The 20,000-nt window shown below is 32.2% G+C and overlaps 1 protein-coding gene across 3 annotated transcripts in view; it reads left to right on the top strand.

Moving 5' to 3' along the window:
* The window catches only part of LOC124957418 (phospholipid-transporting ATPase VA), a 22,340-nt gene that overhangs the window by 661 nt on the left and 1,679 nt on the right, over nucleotides 1-20,000 (top strand). The window contains exons 2-16 of one of the 3 annotated variants that reach the window (XM_047514455.1): nucleotides 4,961-5,578; nucleotides 5,798-5,977; nucleotides 6,119-6,379; nucleotides 15,441-15,716; nucleotides 15,808-15,976; nucleotides 16,056-16,409; nucleotides 16,485-16,780; nucleotides 16,897-17,076; nucleotides 17,207-17,504; nucleotides 17,605-18,037; nucleotides 18,146-18,531; nucleotides 18,672-18,959; nucleotides 19,141-19,392; nucleotides 19,510-19,666; nucleotides 19,774-19,832. In XM_047514455.1, the coding sequence (XP_047370411.1) occupies nucleotides 4,971-5,578; nucleotides 5,798-5,977; nucleotides 6,119-6,379; nucleotides 15,441-15,716; nucleotides 15,808-15,976; nucleotides 16,056-16,409; nucleotides 16,485-16,780; nucleotides 16,897-17,076; nucleotides 17,207-17,504; nucleotides 17,605-18,037; nucleotides 18,146-18,531; nucleotides 18,672-18,959; nucleotides 19,141-19,392; nucleotides 19,510-19,666; nucleotides 19,774-19,817 (4,182 nt within the window). In that variant the 5' untranslated portion in view covers nucleotides 4,961-4,970 and the 3' untranslated portion in view covers nucleotides 19,818-19,832. Of the gene's footprint in view, nucleotides 1-4,960; nucleotides 5,579-5,797; nucleotides 5,978-6,118; nucleotides 6,380-15,440; nucleotides 15,717-15,807; nucleotides 15,977-16,055; nucleotides 16,410-16,484; nucleotides 16,781-16,896; nucleotides 17,077-17,206; nucleotides 17,505-17,604; nucleotides 18,038-18,145; nucleotides 18,532-18,671; nucleotides 18,960-19,140; nucleotides 19,393-19,509; nucleotides 19,667-19,773; nucleotides 19,833-19,874 lie in introns of those variants that run through there. The other 2 variants (XM_047514453.1, XM_047514454.1) reach the window with 2 other exon arrangements.

Genomic DNA, 20,000 nt, shown 5'->3' on the forward strand with positions numbered 1-20,000 from the left:
AAATTATTCCTTTGGAGTTATTCCGTTCCATGGCAATGCTTACGTTTTAGTTGAACAAATTAATTATATTCGAAAACGAATTAACCTCTTCATCGAATTGGAAATGAAATTTCGAAATTATTATCCTTTTTCTTCTTCTTCTTCTTCTTCTTCTTCCTCTTCTTCAAATTCGTCCACCCGCGTAAAACTCGAGGACGTCATGTTCGCTCGGTTTCTTTCTTCTTTACTTTTTTTTTTCCCCTTTTCTTTCCTTTATTTTTTCTTTTCCTTTTTCTTTTCTTTTCTTTTCTTTTTTTTTTTTTTTCGTTTTGTTTTTAAATTCGCTTCCTGCGTAAAAATGGAGACGCCATATTTGTTCGGTTTCTTTCCTCCTCTTCTTCTTCTTCTTCTTCTATTTTCTTTTTTTTTTTTTTTTAATTTCCTCTCTTCAAATTTATCTCCCGCTTAAATTGAGGACGCCATATTTGTCCGGATTTATTTTCTTTTCTTTTCTTTTTTTTTCTTTTTCCTTTTTCTTCCTTTTTTTATCCTTCTACTGTAAAATTTGTCTTCCGCGTAAAATGAGGACGCCATATTTGTTCGGATTTTTTCCTCTTCTTCTTTTTCTTCCGTATAAATTCTACGCGCATTTTTTTTCTTTTTTTTTTTTTTCTTTTTTTTTTCAACAAAACTAGTCTCACACATAAGTATCCATCTTTCTATCTATTACTATCGTTTAAATAAGATTCCATGTACGTCTCTTTCAATCGTATTTGTATGTTACTCGTGATGTTGTGTAGTCCAAGAAAGGATAAAGGGGACAGAGTATTTTCTATTCTTCTTTCAACTAATTTCTCAGCGAACCTTTTTCTTCTTTATCTTCATTTTCTTCTTCTAATGCGGCATCCGATATTGCGAAGGAGAAAGAAAAAAGAAGAAAACAAAAAAAGAAATAAAATAAAAACAAAGCTTTTGGTAGGTTTCATTCCAATAAGGGATGAACAATAATTTTTCAGGATCTACAAATGATTTCATTTTACCAAGACGATCTACCGTTGTATATCACAGTCGATCTTATTTATCTCGATCATAAAAGTATTATAAAACGATCGATCGATTGACGAAAGCGAGAATACAAATCGGTGAACGTTAATGAAACAACCTTGTGTAATATGTAACAATGTATACGTGTCTATATATGTATATATATATATATATATGTATGTATATAAGAGCCAAGCATAAATTAGTTACGCGATCCTGGATCATTTATCTCGTTTTACTGGCTTCGTCTTTCGTTATTAAGAACGATTCTATTCTGACGGCCATGATGATTATTAATTCGCGAACGTATATACATATATACATATATATATATATACATATATATGTTGGACAAAAGTTTTGAATTACTTCGACCATGAACTTTTACATGCGTATGGTAGTAAATCGTTGTGCAGTAAAGTAACACGTAATAGAAGAGGATGTAATTCTTGGGGCAATTCGGGGGATGGTAGGGGCAGGGTGTATGCGGAGAAATAATCGATTGTCTTTGTTTCTTTTTTTTTTCTTTCTCTTTCTTTCTTTCTTTCAAAGTTCAAACAAGGATAAGATTAGGTACCGTCGATCATTTATAAAAATGAAGATAATCATTTTGATCGATTTTTATATCGACCTTCTCGATTGTATATTTGTGTGTGTGTGCGTGTGTTAAGGGAGGAAGAAAAAAAAAAGAAAAAAAAAAGAAAGAGGAAAAAAATCATTGGATCTGATCTTACTACTTACTCGTCCGAGTTGGAAGGTCATTCGTTTTTTTTTATACCGATTCTTACGCTTAGTCTTTTAACTCGCCAATGAAACCGGTTGGGACTTCGTCTAACGAGTTAACGAGGATTCAGTGAAAGAAATTTTTCGTTATTATTCGAATACATTGACAACTTCGAAGGACACGTCGTTAAATGGATGGACGGTGTTCTTCGATCGAGTTTGAAAGATAGAAAAAACGAAACAAAAAAAAAAGAGAGGGAAAAAAAATAATGATCGATATACCGGGTTATATTTCGCATTGTAAGTTTACTGTAATAACTGTTAACTTGTTATACATATATATATATATATATATATAATATATAAAGGGTGTCCCTTGAATAAACCTATTCCGTTTAAATATGAAAAAATATTTATAAAATTATGAAAAAAAAAAAAAAAGAGCAACTCCGGTAACCTTCGATTCTATGCGGAATTGAATTCTCATAAGGATATTTTTTCTCTTTCTTTTTTTTTCTTTTTTTTTAATGACACAATTCTGTGTGCGTGTGTATGTATGTATGTACATTTTCATTATTGAAAATGATATATTAATTATGCCAATGTTATTCCATGTTTGATCGGAAATGAATGTTGGATTCGTCCTTTTAGATATCCTATATAATACAGATGCAATATTATTAAAAAAAAAAAATAATTCCAGTGACCTTTGACTCGACACGGCATCGAATTCTTTATGAGGATTTTTATTTACATATGACATCACTATATATATATATATTTTTTTTTTTTTTTTTTTTAATAAATATGTAGGTATGTACTTGTACAGGATATAATATCGAATTTGTACAAATATTTTTTGATTAGTTTTTTATTCGACGATAATTTTTTTTTTTTTATTTTCATTGTATAAAAAGGGGAGGAACGAACAAAAGATAATTATCGATCATTGATAGATCTTAATCCCCTTAAATCTTGATTTTTATTTCGTTAAAAAAAAATCATTCCTTTTATACCTAATTACAAGGTGTATACAAGGAACAGAATATAAAGTTTATTAAGAAACTTTTTTTTTTTCGGATCGGTGAAATATTATGTGATTTTTATTTTGTTTCGAGATGTTAGTTATGTGTCCTTTATTTCATCATGACCTAAATTTCCATTGGTCGATTTTTCTACCCTTGATATTGTCCGTTTACATTAGGCGTAGGGATTTAGCTTGGCATCGATCCAACCACAGTGGAATCCTTTAGTTGCTTTCACCTGTACAACACGCGACTCCGCGAGTGATTCCGAAATGATTATTTGAGAAACTGGTCGTACATAATTCAAATATAATAAAGGAGTCAAAGCATTGTTGTATGTTGCGCCAAATTCTGGGTCTTTTTTTCTTTTTTTTTTTTTTTTCTCCCTGGAGAAAGTGTACAATGATTTTTGGAGAACGGATAAAAATATTATTTTTAGAAATCGGGCTTTAATTCTTATTATTTGATTATTTCTCCAAAGGTTTATTACATTTCACCAGATTTCTTTTTATCCAATTAGCAGATATTTTCTTTTTTTTTTTCTTTTACGCGAATCTTGAGATTGCACTTGTTTTCCTTTCAGGAAAAATTATATGTATATATATATATTTATTTTCTTCTTTTTTTTTTTCTCCTTTAACGAAACTCAACCAAATTTCGTCAAGGACATAGTTAATATCTTTTTCCTCATAGCAATAGTATAATAAGATAATACAAATTGTATAAGTTGTTTAGCATATATGTTTTAGATATCCTTCAAAATTACAATAAAATTATGTTTGTTGTTACGTTAAATAACAGCAAAAAAACAAAGTAATAATAATAATAATAATAATAATAATAATAATAAAAAAGGAAAAGAAGAAAAAAAAATTCCTCGCTGATAGATTTTTCTCTTTTTTCTTTCTTTCTTTTTTTCTTTTTAAATTCAATTGAATTCAGCAGACCTTTACCATGGTAAATGTATTCTTCGCTGTGATTACGTAATTAGCTTATAAATCGACGTGGCAGTCAAAATAAATATAGAATTTCATTCCGTAGGAATGATATGTTTTTATAAAAAAAAAAAAAAAAAAAAAAAAAAAAAAAAAGAGAGAGAAAAGAATCAAAAGAATTGCACGACTTTCGATCAAATATACGACTAAATGTTGGATCAATCGGATCATCGTTCAAATGATCATCTCTTTCTCTCTCTCTCTCTCTCTCTCTCTCTTTTTTTTTTCATAATATATAACCCTGAAAAAATGATTTCTTTTTTTCTTTTTTTTCTTTTCGAATAAAATCGAACTCGCGCGGGTTTTTGTCTTATCGACTGTTCAGTTTAACGACTAACGAATATGTTCGTTAAGAGGGAGAAATGGTTCGGGGGGAGTGAGTGAGAGAGAGAGAGAGAGAGAGAGAAGGAGAGGGGAAGGGAAAAAGGGAGAGATAAGGTGGCTTAGATACGCTCTTTAGTGACATACGTATAGAACCGTCATCTTTTCGTATCGTTCAGTTCGCGAACGAGTAAAGTCAAAGTGCGTCTCTGTCCAATTGCTTCTTGGAACTATTTTTTTCTTTCTTTTTTTTTTGAATTTATTTGTTCTTTAAAAAAAGATATATATATATATATATATGTAAAAGAAAAGAAAGGAAAGTTTGGTTAATCTTATTAATAGCTTTGGTGTGTCGAACGAGTGCAAGTGCACCCAATGCTTTGAAGAGTCATCGCTTCCAAATGGATTACGAAGTTGCTTCCTGAACATCCTATCTCTCTCAATCTCTCTCTCTCTCTCTCTCTCACACACACACATTCTGTATCTTATTCAGTGGGTGTTGTGCTATCATAAAAATAGAACGAAGAAAGTAGACATTCTTCTGAGCAATTTTCGTATCTATCGGGATCGTTAATATTCGGAAATATATTGAGGAATATTCGTTCGGTATTGAAAATATAGATATTGAAAGAAGGAATGAATTATTTGATCGGTCGGAATATAATTTGAAAAATTATCTTATGATCCAATTATAATCCATTAAATGTATATCCCAAAGTTCTAACGAAGCTCTTTGATGGATACCAGTTCCGTTGTTGTTACATCTGAAGGAAAATATTGTTGATAAGATCGTTATCGATTGATTCGTTTACTCGTTTTACTTTTGACGAGTATCTAAAGGAGTTAGTGGAAGATAAAATAATGAATTTATAGATGTGCCAGTATGTCCGAGAGAGGTATGCAAGAAGCAGCTTGCGAGGAGATCGAGAAACAGGCTTCTCTTTACGTATTCCCGGGAGTTTCTCGTCAGCAACAACAACAACAATATCAAGGAAATACTGTATCAACTCTACAACTCCCACCATTATCAGCACCTACTATACTTGGTTCCATGAGAACCAACGATGTCGGAGAGATCAAGGATATCGAGGATCCTTCATCTCGATTAAGAAGAAGACCATATTCAAAGACCCATACAAGATCAGCCAGTCATGGTGGTGTCCTAGCGAGTTCAAGCGTTACGACAAATCCAATAACATATCAAACATCGTGGCAAACACCACCCTGGCCAACCGGTGGTGGTTCATATTTAGGTCCTTTACCAACGTTAACCGGTCCGATCCGACCGTCGGCATTGAAAAAACCAGGACATCAGAGAGCATTCAGTCAAGGACAGGTTGTAGATGTTCAAAGTCAACTTCCTGTTTCGGGGCACAGTCGTGTTGGCTCGAGAACAGATTTTATTTTGCCCCCTGGCCACAGAGAGGAATCACGGCCGTCGACTGCTGGAAAAGTGCCCTCCTTTCGTGGACATTCCAGGCAAGCCTCCAGGTAAGTTCAAACATTGATCTTAATTTGGATTTATATGGAGATCCAATTCTTCTTCTTCTTCTTTTATCTTTTTTTCTTTTTTTTTTTCTTTTTCGTCGTCATTCGATTAAATCTGATCGATCGTTTAGAGAATCCGTTAGGACGAGTATTTCTTCCTTTTTTTCTTATTGTCTTGTTTTTGTTTCGTTTAATAACAGGCTAACAAAATGATTATTATAGATCGGAATCAATTTATACAATAAGACGTAGCGCGGCACCGCCATTATGGAGAAGAATTTGGGCACGTTATTTTGGATCTTTACCAGACGAGCCCAGATTAAGGACCATCGTACCTAATCACTTGGTACCACCGCGTACCTCAAAAAGTCAACATCCAAATGGAGGAAGGGTGAACAATAGGTTAGAACTTTTGTCGATATATTCATCATCATTTCAAATAGATCTTTCGTTAATCCTATTTATATTGATAATTAACTTTATTTATTTATTTGTTTCTTCTCTATTCCAAAATAAAAACAAAAAATATATAACAATATATAGGATAAAGACAACGAAATATACGATCCTGAACTTTATACCACGTAACCTGTTCGAACAGTGCCGACGTATTGCTAATTTATATTTTATATTCATCGTTCTACTTAATTGGGTACCAGATATCAATGCATTTGGAAAGGAAGTGGCAATAATACCAGTTGTATTTGTATTGGGTGTAACAGCTTTGAAAGATATTTTTGAAGATCGAAGAAGATCTATGAGCGATCGTAGAATCAACAATTCAACATGTCGCGTATATGTTGGGTAAGTTTTTAAATGCATATATAAAATAGAAATAAATAAAATATATATATATATGTGTGTGTATATGTGTGTGTTTGTTTGTACGTCTAACGCGGAATCGAGAATTTTTTTTAATATAACATTGAACTAGAGTTTAATCGTTTAATTTAAAGATGGAAGATAAATAAATAAAAAGTGGAAATTGATTTAGTATTGGGACTCTTCAGAATAAAAGGGATTGCTCCTTCTGAATCATGGAATTCGATCGATCGATTCAAATGTGGTGGTTGTTGTTCGAAAGCATGTAGGTCGACCACCAACATTGTACATATACATACGTACACACATATATATATATATATATATATATATATATATATATATATTTTTGTGTGAATGAAATCGGATTGTCTCTTGAAAGACAAGTGTCTCGCTTGTCTCTCAAGAGTATCATCATATATTCGAAGAGTATATATATATATATATATATATATATATAAATTTATATCAGGTTTATAGATAAAGTTTAGTCATAAAAAAAAAATGTCGAGATATATTGGTATTATCAGGACAGAATACTTTTTTGTTCTCTCTCTTTTATCTCCTATCATTTATATTACCTCATTACTTCCGTTCCATCTTTTTTCTCTGCTTTCTTTCTTTCTTTTTTTTTTCCTTGTTATTATTTCTTTCTTTCTTTCTTTCTTTCTTTATTTATTTATTTATTTATTTAAATTTCATTTTGAAATATTTCACAAACGTAAGTTATTAATGAGACTAAAAGAGTGATTATTCTCAGTGATATATTTTACAATGTCAGTTTCCTTTTTCATAATGACTGCGTTGGTTGATTATACTTAACAGATACTTTTACATTGAAGAGAACAGGTCATGGTTCTTTTCAAATATCTTTCTCTTTATCTCTTATTTTCTCATTTCGCATAGTTATATATATATATATATATATATGTTTGTGGAAAACACCTGTACATCCACGTTCAATCTCAACACATATTTATACAAGATTCCGAATAAATAAAACTATCGTTCATATTCTTTTTTTTCTTTTTCTTTCTTTCTTTCTTTTTTTTTTTTTTTCTGGAATCGATCGAGAATTTTATCCAAAGGATTTAACCGATCTAATTGTGAAGATCTATCGAAGAAGTTGTTGCTAGGAGAGAGAGAGAGAGAGAGAGAGAGAAAAGAAAGAGGAGAAGATGATAGTCGAGAGATTTAGGTGAGGAGAGATTTAGTTGGGGGAGAAGAAGCAGAAAAAAAGAACAAAAAGAACAAAAAAAAAAAAAAAAGAAGAAAAGAAAAATATGAGGGTAAAAAAAATTCAATTAAATATTGGGATAAGAAGTTAGGGTGATATCACGATGATAAAAGCTCGTTGCTTTGCTTGATGACTGTATATAGTATCCTTTTACTTCTGCTTACTCTAGTATGCTACGTAGTATGTCCCTAGAACGATCACGACACGGAGGTCATTTATAATGCAATTTAATCGCACGACTGCTGACACACACATACACAATTATATGCAAGAGTATGTGTATATATATATATATATATATATATACATATATGTAAAGGTATCGATCTATTGTTGTGATTCTGATATATCTAAGTTCCTGTATATACGATACAAAAAAAAAAAAAAATAAACAAAAATAAACAAATAAAAAAAAAGGAGAAACAAAAAATTTATATAAATTCAAAATGGAGAAATTAAAAAAGGGATGATATTGAGAGTGGGAGTATTGATTGCAGTCTTAGCAATTTTTTTTCTTCGTTTTTTTTTTTTTTTTTTTTTTTTTTTTCTTTACTTCTTTCTTTCTTTCTTTCTTTCTTCTGTTTCTTTTTTTTTTTTTTTTAACAATAAATCGGCACGACCTTCTATTAACGGATGAATTATGTCAGTCATAATTCTTTATCATTCTTTCCTCGTGGCCATTTAACCCCCCTCCCCCGCCCTCCCACTTCCCTTCCTTCATATTATCGCGAAGCTTTAACACATGTAATATACTGGTTGGTGTGCGGAATAGTTTTTAGTTAAACAATGGTCTATGCCGACGATTTCATCGTAGTAAAATAAAACGCGAGGTTTAACGTGCGTTTATTCTCTTTCATCGTTTAAATTTCGTTTTGATGTTTTTTTTTTTTTTCTTTTTTTTCTCTTTTTTTTTTCTCTTTTTTTTTTCTCTTTTTTTTTCCTCCACCCCCACTCATCCCCTCTTCGTTATGTCCGATCGTTCAACTTCTATTTGACTTTTGACAATAATTTAAGCTCTAATCATGTTCTTTTATCGATAAGATTTAACCTTAACGCATTTGGAACAGATAAATGGATAGATAAATAGATTAGGTTTAAGACTATGTGATGGTTGTAAAGGGTTTAATTAGTGCAAAAAGTAATAAGGGATTTGAAAATATTTCAAAGTCCATTTTTTATCAGTCGTCTGGTAATTTTTTATTTATCATTCTTTCTTTCTTTCTTTCTTTCTTTTTTTTTTCTTTTCTTTTCTTTTTCCCCTAGGTGGTATGGTTTCTTTTTGGTGCGTGTTTTAAAGAGATCCTAGAGAATTTTAACTTAATAAGATTGCGTTCGGATAAGAAGCTTCGGTACACGTGTACCTTGTCTTCATTCTCTCTCTCTCTCTCTCTCTCTCTCTCTCTTTCTTTTTCCCCTTTCTCTTCATTCTAATTCGATGTTCCCTTCAATCGTCATTCAGGAGACGTTCGATCGGCGCCATTATGCGGTCAATTGAAAATGACGTCGTCGGATCGTGACACACGGCCCACATTCTAACGATTTGATTTTCGTTTATCTATCTTCACCTTCGTAACACGATATACATTATCTATTTATCTATCTATCTATCTATCTATCTATCTATCTATCTATTTGTCTGTCCATGTACTATATCTAATGATGAACTAAAATGTGACCTTGACAATTACATTCGATCATTCAGTCAGTCACGTTTTGCCCTGGTTAATGATTCGATTATAACGGGTGAGAAGAAAAAAAAAGATAGAAAGAAAAAAAAAAAAAGAAATATATATACACGTGTAATATGTAATCGTACCAATAAAAAATTGAATTGATTGATTCTTAACGAACTACACGGAATATTTCTTCTTTTTTTTCTTCTTCTTCTTCTTCTTCTTCTTTTTAAACTTTAATCCGTGCAAAGTCTTTTTTATAATGAAAAAAAAAAAAATATATATATATGTATATATTAATTGGTGTAGAAAATTTTTGATTGAGTTTTATTCGTTTCAACCACTAGTTGCAGTGACATTAAAAATAAGTTCATGTAGGGTTCAACAAGTTAAAAAGCATTTGTGAATGAGAAAGACTATTTATTTGAAGGTCAATGAATGTATTATTAGTTTAATGTATTCACGATCGAAGAATGGACCCTGTTGAGTTTGAATAAATAGTTCTTGGGTTTAAGACAAACATTTTTTCTCTCTCTCTTTCTCTCTCTTGCTATCGCTACCTCTTTTGCGGTTTGTGGTTTCTTTGAAAAAGACTTTGATAATATAACGGATAGTACGATCGATCGGTTACACCGATCACTTCTCTCTTTTTCTCTCTCCCTCTCTCTCTCTCCCTCCCCCCACCCTCTCTCTCTCTATTTTACTTTTTTCTCTCTTTCTTTTTATTCGCATTGACTGCAAGACTATGCGAATTCCCACAAGTTGTTTCTCTAGCTATACTACTATTATTGTAACATAACGATGTGTTCTACGGTGTTCTTTGTCTACTCTTATCGGTCATTGACACCGATCGAAAAGAGAAATTTTCTTTCTTCAAATTTAATTTTTCTACACACACACACATTTATTTATATATTTTTTTTAAATTATGAACAATGCAAGGAACAATATTATATGTATATATGTATATATATAAATGTATATGTATATTATATGTCACCATTTTGCTAGAGGTCACAAATAAATATATAAAAGCGCCCGCGCGCATGAGCGTCTACATTGTGTTTATCCATATGTATGCATATATATATATATATATATATATATATATATATATATATATATATGTATGTACATGTGTGGGTATGTGTTTACGTTACTCCACTCCAAATCGATAGAACGTGTCGTTGCATAAAATTACTGTTATAACTCCGACGAATCCAAACAACCGTAATAAATCACCGAACATTTAGAACAGCTTTTAGCGAATAATAACTTTTACAAATTTTCCAAAAACTTCGAATAATTCAACCGCAAGAAGCTCTTAAAATTTATTAACCGTAAGGATTCATGATCATACTCGCGAACCATCCATATATATATATATATTTATTTATAACAATGTTAATATTAACATTGTTGTTAAGCGGAAAGAAATTGGAGTGCGTACAAACAATGAAAAGAAAAGAAATTCACTAACCGCCGATTAAATACATATTTGCCTTGAATAAGATAGGAACGGAAGTTTAAAGCGGTTAGTTCTAATCTTTCGATATCGTCGAAGTTACTTTATTAAAAGGTACATAAACATGATCGATCAAATGATCTTTTTATACTCCAGTTAAGAATTATATTCTAGAATGAAGAAAATAATCAGGTCGAGGAAAATATTCTATTGCATGAATGAATTAAGTGAATTTTTCCTCAGGGTTTTCTAACAAGGTTCAAATCCTTCCTCTCTCTTTCTCTCTCTCTCTCTCTCTCTCTCTCTCTCTCTCTCTCTCTCTCTCTCTCTCTCTCTCTCTCTCTGTTTTCTTTTCATTGATTACATACGTCTTTATGCCTTCATCCATTAAACTCGACATCGTCACGTCCTATTTATGAATTATTCTTGAAATATACTTTTTACAGGTACTAACGTACAGTGCAAGTAGATATGCATATACGTATGTGTCTGGATTTTCTTCTATTTGTTCCGATTTATTTCTCTCTCTCTCTCTCTCTGTCTTTCATTTTTTCTTTCTGCCTGCCTTTTTTTCATTTTCAATCTCATCTTATCTATCTTTAAGTTTGTCTTATAGTTTCGTCGATGTATTTGCCACGAAATCGACTGGAAATTTATCGCTTATCTCGTTTGCACCTTTGTTGACAAAAAAAAAAAAAAAAAGAAAAAAAATTTTAAAAGGTGCGTGCTACGATCGTACAGAAAATCCTACGAAATGTTTGCCAATGGGGGAATTGTTTGTTCGATTGATCGAACGACGGAAATCCATCAAAAACTTTAATCTAATAATAGTACTTCGATATTGGATATGGTTATTGGATTATATGGTGTTTCTTTTTCTTTTGTCATTTATAAAAAAAAAAAAAAAAAAAAAAGAAAAAAGAAATATGTCCGCGAATTGTACTGCGGCAAATTCGACAAATTGTTTTATCGGTGTTAAGTGATTAGAAGATATTTCTTCCTCTTTTTTTTTTAATTTTTTTTTCAAACGATGCCGCACTAACGATCAAATAGATCTGATCAAATTATTTCAATAGAAAATTATTAGAAAATACATTTCTTTTCGTTCTTGTAATAATCCAAATATGATGGCTTATTAATTATCAATCGGATAGATCTCCAAAGATATTGTTGCTGTGTCTCTAATCAGAAAATGATTAGAAATAGATTTTTTCTTTTTTTTTTTTTTTTATCGTTCAGGAAACTCCGAGAATGACGTCAATAGTTTCCATATGGTCGTCATTAGACGTTTTCAATATCAATTGAAAAAGATATAGATAATTCGATTTACCAACTAATTTTCTAAGATTCAAGTATACCTGTATATCTCTTTTTCTATGTGTGTGTATTTGTGTGTTACGATGTGTCAGCAAGTTATATATCTCTACGTCATATCGATATCGTTCGTAATCTCATAAAAAGCGTTTCGAAGCGCGCGTTATTCTTCAAGTTCTCCCATCCTGATTATACCACAAAACATAGATAACGATAGTACCGATGATGAATTAGCGCTGTCTTTCACGTTGCCAAGTACTTTTTTTAAAAGTTTGAAAGTTTCCTGTTTATCGTCTCGCACGACTCCGTACGTCTTTACATTTTTTTTTTTTGTTTTCTTTTCTTTTTCATTTTTTTTTTTTTTAATCGACCTTTTCTCGCCGATCCTCCATTTGTCGTACTTGCAATATGATCGCCCTGAACTTTTCTGACCTTTTCTCATTAATTTTTCTTTCATTAGCGACAATGCCACACAAAAATTTGAAATAGCCTACTAATAATAGTCGAGCGCTGTAGTAGAGCTTAAGAAAAAAAAAAAAAAAAAAAAAAAAAAAAAAAAACAGCGAAGCCATTAAATAGATTCCCTCTTTTTTCCTTGGGAATATTAAAAAAAAAAAAGAAAAAGAATGATTCACTGGCATATCGTATATATTCAAAAGAAATAGAAACTTTTGTCGTGGAAATTAGGATTGTTGAGAAACAAAAAAAAAAAAAAAAAAAAGAAAGAAAAAAAAAAACAAAAAAGAAGACGAAAAAATAATGATAATAATAAAACGTTATTTGCATTTTCATGAGATAGGTAACAGGATGAGATAAATTATTAATTGAAGGGAGGGAGGATGGGGTGGAGAGTGAAGAGAGAGATAAAAATATCTTTTATCGCGGGTAGTATATAACAATAAAACTGGTTAATGTACTTATACACAAACACACACAGACACACATACACAGGCAGTGATGCACAAATAAACTTACCGTACATTATTTACTTCTTTTTCCCTGAACATTATTCTTAGAAAGAGTTGATAAAAAAAAAAAAAAAAAAAAAAAGAAAGAAAAAAAAAACAGAAAAAGAACAAATATTAATTTTTCAAATAATTTTATACATAATCATTTCCTACTCGTTACATTCAAGCAATTCGATTCGTATCCATCACGTCTAAACATAATTACAAATAATATTGGAATGATGATGCTCAAATCGGTACACAAAGTGGTTGTTGTTCTGTCGATTTGCTTGGTATTATCTTATTGAAGTTGTCATGATGGGAGGTGATGAAGAGAAGTAGTGAAGTATCCTTCAAAGGACTTTCCTCCTTCTCCTCCTCCTCCTCCTCCTCCTCCTCCACCTCCTTTTCCTCCTCCTTCTACTTCTCTTCATCTTTCTTTGAACGAGTGCCGTTAAGTAGTACCCATCTGACGTCACCACAGTTACATCATTACAAACCATGCGCGTTAAAGAAAAAGGAGTATGTGGGACACGGGAATGAGATCATTTTATTTGTATTGGTAATTTACTTGGTCTCACCGTAGACGATATTAATTCATGATATAAAAAGAGAAAGGAGGATGAAAAAGTGAAAAAAGTGAGGAGGGAGTGTGCTAGGCTGGATGGGGGAAGGGGATAGGGTGATGATAGGAGGAGGATCGCGAGGAATCGATTAATTTCGATCGTAAAAATGGTTGGTCACGTTTAACAGGTGAAATTAAATTAATGCGCGATAAAACATATGTAAAGAATTTATTTATGATATTCCAATAATCAATCCTATTTGTTCCGATGCGATATATTACTTTTTTATATTCATTTAAGTTTCCTGTAAATAATAAAACCAGAAGAATGATGAATCACATATTCGATCTCTCTCTCTCTCTCTTGCTCTGTTTGTGTATTTTTGTTTTTTCCTCGTCTTTTTTTCTCCCTTTCTCTTTTTTTTTTTTTTTTTTTTTTTTTTTTAAAGATGCATTAGCACAATTCGTTCGAAACTCGTACGAATATCGTACGAGTATTGGAGATTGGTTGACCTTCACACATATACATGAGATTGGTAATACGTTCGACCACGCATCTAACAATAACTCAAGTATGTGGCACATATCGACAGTCAGAAGTTGATTACTTCTTGATACTCTCTTTGACGAGAAACCTTCGTTCGAGTGTTTCATCTTAGAAATAATTCATTATCCACTGTTATTACTTTGATATATAGATATATATATGTATATGTATATGTGTGTGTGTGTGTGTGTATATACATAAGATATAAACGTAAAGTCTATGCATATAAATAAGATAGTTTTAATACATCAAAGAGAATCGTTTGAAATCAATATTAATATGTTTCAATGATTATCACAAAATGTGTTCTAAATATGTAATAATATAATTTTCGATTGAAAGCAATAATATATTATATGAATTCGATTAATTATCAAATTAAACGTATAAAATTTTTTAATGATTCCGAACAATAATAATTATCTTTCTCTCTCTCTCTTTTTCTATGTATTTGTGTGTATTCGATTTAATAAGAATTAAAATGAACGAGTCTCGTGAGATTATATCGTGACAAAGTATCATTTATAATAATTGCAGTGGATAGTTGGCCTAATTGTTCATTGTTCATGAAATAGATATAAATAAAAGAAGGTATGTAATATTAAATGTTCAAGTAGTCCGTAGGGCTTTAACTTAGTCAAGCTTAATTCAAATGTCACGCTACACGAGTCTTGTTACGTTGTATCAATTCGTTTTCTCTCTCTCTCTCTCTTTTTTTCTCCTTTACTTTTATTTTATTTTATTTTATTTTTTTCATAGATAGATAAACAGACAGATAGGTTAGATAGTTAGAAGGCATTGAAAGGTTGCACAAAAGTTCTCGGTCTTGGTCTCGACCTTCTAATTCTCTCTCTCTTTCTCTCTCTTTCATACACATACACATACACACACACACACACACACACACATTAGGATCAATGACGCATAACAGCATCGTTTTAAAGATCCTATTATTCTTTTCTCTTTCTCTCTTTTCCATTATATAATTTCTATCATCGATAGGAGAATAAAATTTTCTTTAATGATTAATAATTAATTGTATTAAATTAAATGTCGATCAAATGTTAAATTATTTTCATTGTTCGATGGGAAAATTGTTCATTGTATTCCGTAGATTCTTGGATTTTAGTTAGCAAAGCCTTACAATTGTTCATTTTATGTAACACAGATTTTTTTTTTCTTAATCTAATATCTCTCTACAATATGTTTTAAAAATATTCCTTTGAATTATTACGAAAGTATAGTATCATTAAGTGATATATCTATTTCTTTTATTTATTTTATTATTGTTACAGGGAAGGTGGTAGATACATGCAAGTTGCATGGAAGGATGTAAAGGTCGGTGACCTGGTACACCTTTCAAACAACGAAGTAGTACCGGCAGATCTATTACTTCTCCGTAGCAGTGATCCTCAGGGTTTAGCTTATATCGATACCTGTAATTTAGATGGCGAAACGAATTTAAAACAGCGACAGGTTGTACGTGGTTTTTTCGAATTGCAGGATACATTTCAACCGGCAAAATTTCGTTCAATGCTTGAGGTTGATCAACCTAGTACTAAAATAAATAGGTGAAACAAAAGAAAATTGATTAACATAATATTTATCAAATGTATTTCTATGGAAAAAAAAAAGAAGAAAAAAAAAAAAACCTTTTTATAGGTTTCATGGTGCTGTAGTACATCCAAATGGCGGCAGGGTACCGGTTACAATTGAGAATTTATTACTCAGGGAATGTTTGTTAAAAAATACTGACTTTATTGAAGGTATTGTGGTCTATGCTGGACATGAGACCAAAGCTATGTTGAATAATGGTGGGCCAAGGCACAAGGTGTAAATTGAAATCAATATGAATAAATTATTTATTATCGATCGAGGCTTCTCGTTTTTAAATTTTAATTGGTTTTCAGCGTTCACGTTTGGAGAAAAGGATGAACTGCGACATAATATGGTGTATGGTAATATTGGTAAAATTGTGCATGATCGGTGCAATTGGTTATCGATTATGGTTATCGTCCTTTTCATCGACAATTTTGATCCCCTTTCTTCCCGTTTTACAAGATCCTAATTACGAGAGTATGATTACATTTTGGACATTTGTTATAATCCTACAAGTTATGATACCATTGAGTTTATATGTGACAATTGAAATGGCCAAAGTCGGACAGATATATCACATTGGTCGTGACAGTTTTTTGTACGACAAAGAAACTGGACGTAGAGCTGAATGTCGTGCTTTGAATATTACTGAAGAATTAGGTCAGGTATGGGAATGATAAATATAGAATATAAATTTGAATGAAGATCTAATTGATGTTCCTGAATTATTGTTACATTAGGTTCAGTACATATTTTCGGATAAGACTGGAACATTGACGGAGAATAAGATGTTATTTAGAAGGTGCGCAGTAGGTGGACAAGATTATGCGCATGAGGGCGAGGGTGAAAATTTAATACCTTGTCCAAGATTAAAAGAAGACTTGTTGATTGGTACATTTAGGCATCGTTTACAAGAGTTCCTTATCGTATTGGCAACTTGTAACACGGTTGTGGTTAATTCTCAACCGCATCATGATATTATGAACTCGAGTGGTCTTATCGAAGAACCACATAAAAATGGTAGTGGACCGACTAGGTTGGTACTTGATATTTATTTATTTATATATTTACTTCTTTCTTTTATTCGTCTCGTGTTATTTCTTTTTTTTTTGATAATCGTCATTAAATTAAAATTTGCCATTGTAATCGTAGATACGAGAGATTGTCCGAGTCAAGAAGCGTGACCCCATCACCGTCACCCTCTATACCACCATTACCATTGCCTACACCACCAGCAAGTATAACAGGTGATAGTTCATCGCCAATCTCATCTATCATAGATTCGGCTGCGGTTCTTAACGATCCACCTAAATTACAATCTAAAGTGGTTAGGTAAGTTTAAATTGGTATCTAAACGAGGAATAGAATTTTTTTTTTTTCTTTTTTTTTTTTCTTTGACGATAAGGTAGAAAAAAAAAGACAAAATTCTATTTCAACGATATTGTCCTCCTCGTTTTTTCAGGCCAAAATTATTAAACGTAACGTCGATACCGAGCTTAAGTTTGGGATTATTATCGAGAAAACAATCGCCTAATGGTGGACAAAAGAGACGTAATATTTTGAGTCCGATATTTGATATGAGCGGAAAGTCAGTCGAACAACTGACACCAACGCCAGCAATTTACGAAGCTGAAAGTCCTGATGAGTTGGCATTGGTCAATGCAGCAAGAGCATACGATGTTAAATTACTTAAACGTACACCTCGCAATACTATAATTTCATTGCCTGACAAGTCGATTCTAAGTTATGAGATTTTATATGTTAGTAAGAAGTACCATTTGAATTTGACAATAATATTAACAATTGTCTCTCTCTCTCTCTCTCTCTATCTCTATGTATATATATATATATATATTTTAGGTTTTGCCATTCGATTCCAGCAGGAAGTGTATGTCAGTTGTCGTACGTCATCCATTAACCGGTGAAATCATTTTGTATAGCAAGGGAGCAGATACTACGGTGTTAGCGTCATTGACATCAAGCGATGAAAATTCTATGACCTCGGCTAAGATCAGACAACAATTAAATTCTTATGCCCGTCAAGGTCTTCGCACATTGGTAATGGCAAGAAGATCATTGACCCAACAAGAATATGAAACATGGCATGAGAAACATTTGGAAGCGGAATTGGCCATTGAAAATCGTGAACGTCGTATACGAGACTCTTATGCCAGTTTGGAAAATCATATGACGTTGTTAGGTGCAACCGGGATCGAAGATAAATTGCAACCTGGTGTACCGGAAACTATCACCGCTCTTGTTAAAGCTGGAATAGTAGTTTGGGTTCTAACAGGTGTGTATTTAAAGCTATACTTTGTGAACCTTTTTATGAGAGTTTATTTTTATATGTTTATTTGTTTCTTTTTTTTTTGTTTTGTTTTTTTTTTGTTTCTTCCCTCAGGTGATAAACCAGAAACAGCGGTGAACGTTGCTTACTCAGCAGGTTTATTTTCCCCGGCAATGCAACTTTTGCAATTACAAACGAGATCGAAATCTGTCGCGGAAACTTTAATCCGTGGTTATTTGGAATCAGCCAAAAGGGATAATATAATGAACGATGGTGTTGATAATCGTAATGAGGATGGTATAGCTATGTATAGTTATGATTTAACGGAAAGGGATGCTCATAGGATAGGTAGTCCATGGCCAAGGAAACGTGCACTTGTAGTTGATGGTAAAACGTTGACGGTCATACTAGATCCAAGATCTGGTTTAACAGGTCCTTTCCTTGAATTAACAAGAACCTGTTCCAGTGTACTTGCTTGCAGAGCTACGCCCCTACAAAAGGTAAGGCATTTAACTTCAGTTTAAAGCTTAAATAAAAGATATATCTAATAGCGTTTGATTATACTTATATATATATATATATCTTTCTCTCTTTCTCTAAAGTCTCATGTTTTTTTCTTTTTTTTTCCCCTCCCTCCAAGGCTTATATAGTACGTATAGTGAAGGAACAATTAAGAATGAGAACGTTGGCTATAGGCGATGGTGCTAATGACGTGAGCATGATACAAACAGCCGATGTTGGTGTTGGTATATCTGGTCAAGAAGGTAGACAAGCGGTTATGGCCGCTGATTTTGCTATTTGCAGATTTTACATGTTAAATAGACTTTTACTGTTACATGGACATTGGTGTTACGATAGATTGTCCAGAATGATATTGTATTTTTTTTATAAAAATGCCACTTTCGTATTCCTCATATTTTGGTTCCAGGTAAGTTCACATTTACAACTTGATAGAATATATATTTTTTTTTCTTTTCCTTTTTTTTTTTTTTCTTTTCTTTTTCTTATCAACTACTTTATTGTACTTCATATCTTTAAATTTGACATTCGATTAATATCAACGTTACGTATATGCTTGTTTCCTCTTTCGTTTCTTTTTTTTTTTACAGTTTTACTGTGGTTTCTCCGGTGCGGTAATGATAGACCAAATTTATCTGATGTTGTACAACCTGTTGTTCATTTCTCTACCACCTCTTGTACTAGGCGTATACGATCGAATAACCACACCGAATATTTTACTTTCTATGCCGGAACTTTATAAAAGGGGACGATTGGGTTTAGTTTATCGGCCGATCTCCTTTTGGATCACTATAGCCGACGCCTTTTACGAGAGCATCGTCATATTTTTTACCATCTTCATAGTTAGTGGATCAATTGTCATTTCCCCCCATCCCCATCTTCTCCTCCTCTTTCTCCCGCTCTCCCGCCCAATGAAATTTAATTTTGATTAATTAAACTTTTTGTATATTATGTTTTAGACGTATTACGATACAACCGTTGATATATGGGAATTTGGAACGACCATAACTACAGCGTGCATTTTTTCAATGCTATTACATGTATCGATAGAAACAAGATCTTGGGTATATTTATTAATTATTAATCATTTAATTATTTTTGTATTAACCACTTGTGGTGACAAGACGTGCCACGCACGTCGAGATGCTTCTGTTATCGGAATGCCAGCGACGTGTTAGACACGTCGTCAGGCGATTGCTGCGGAAAGAAAAATGACGTGCGTGGCACGTCAACCGTGAATTTCTTTACACCGAAAATGATTAATTAATTTGATTGAATTGCGAATAAGAAATATGTATGATTGGATATGTCATCTATATTTCAGACGATAATTCATGTTCTCGCTATAATGGGATCGCTCTTCATTTACATGGGATTCTGTTTAATATACAATGCCATTTGTATTAATTGTATGGGTTTACCGGGTTCATTTTGGATAATGGAAATGGCG

This window comes from Vespa velutina, chromosome 25, assembly GCF_912470025.1.
Source record: "Vespa velutina chromosome 25, iVesVel2.1, whole genome shotgun sequence".
NCBI classification, from domain to species: Eukaryota; Metazoa; Arthropoda; class Insecta; order Hymenoptera; family Vespidae; genus Vespa; species Vespa velutina.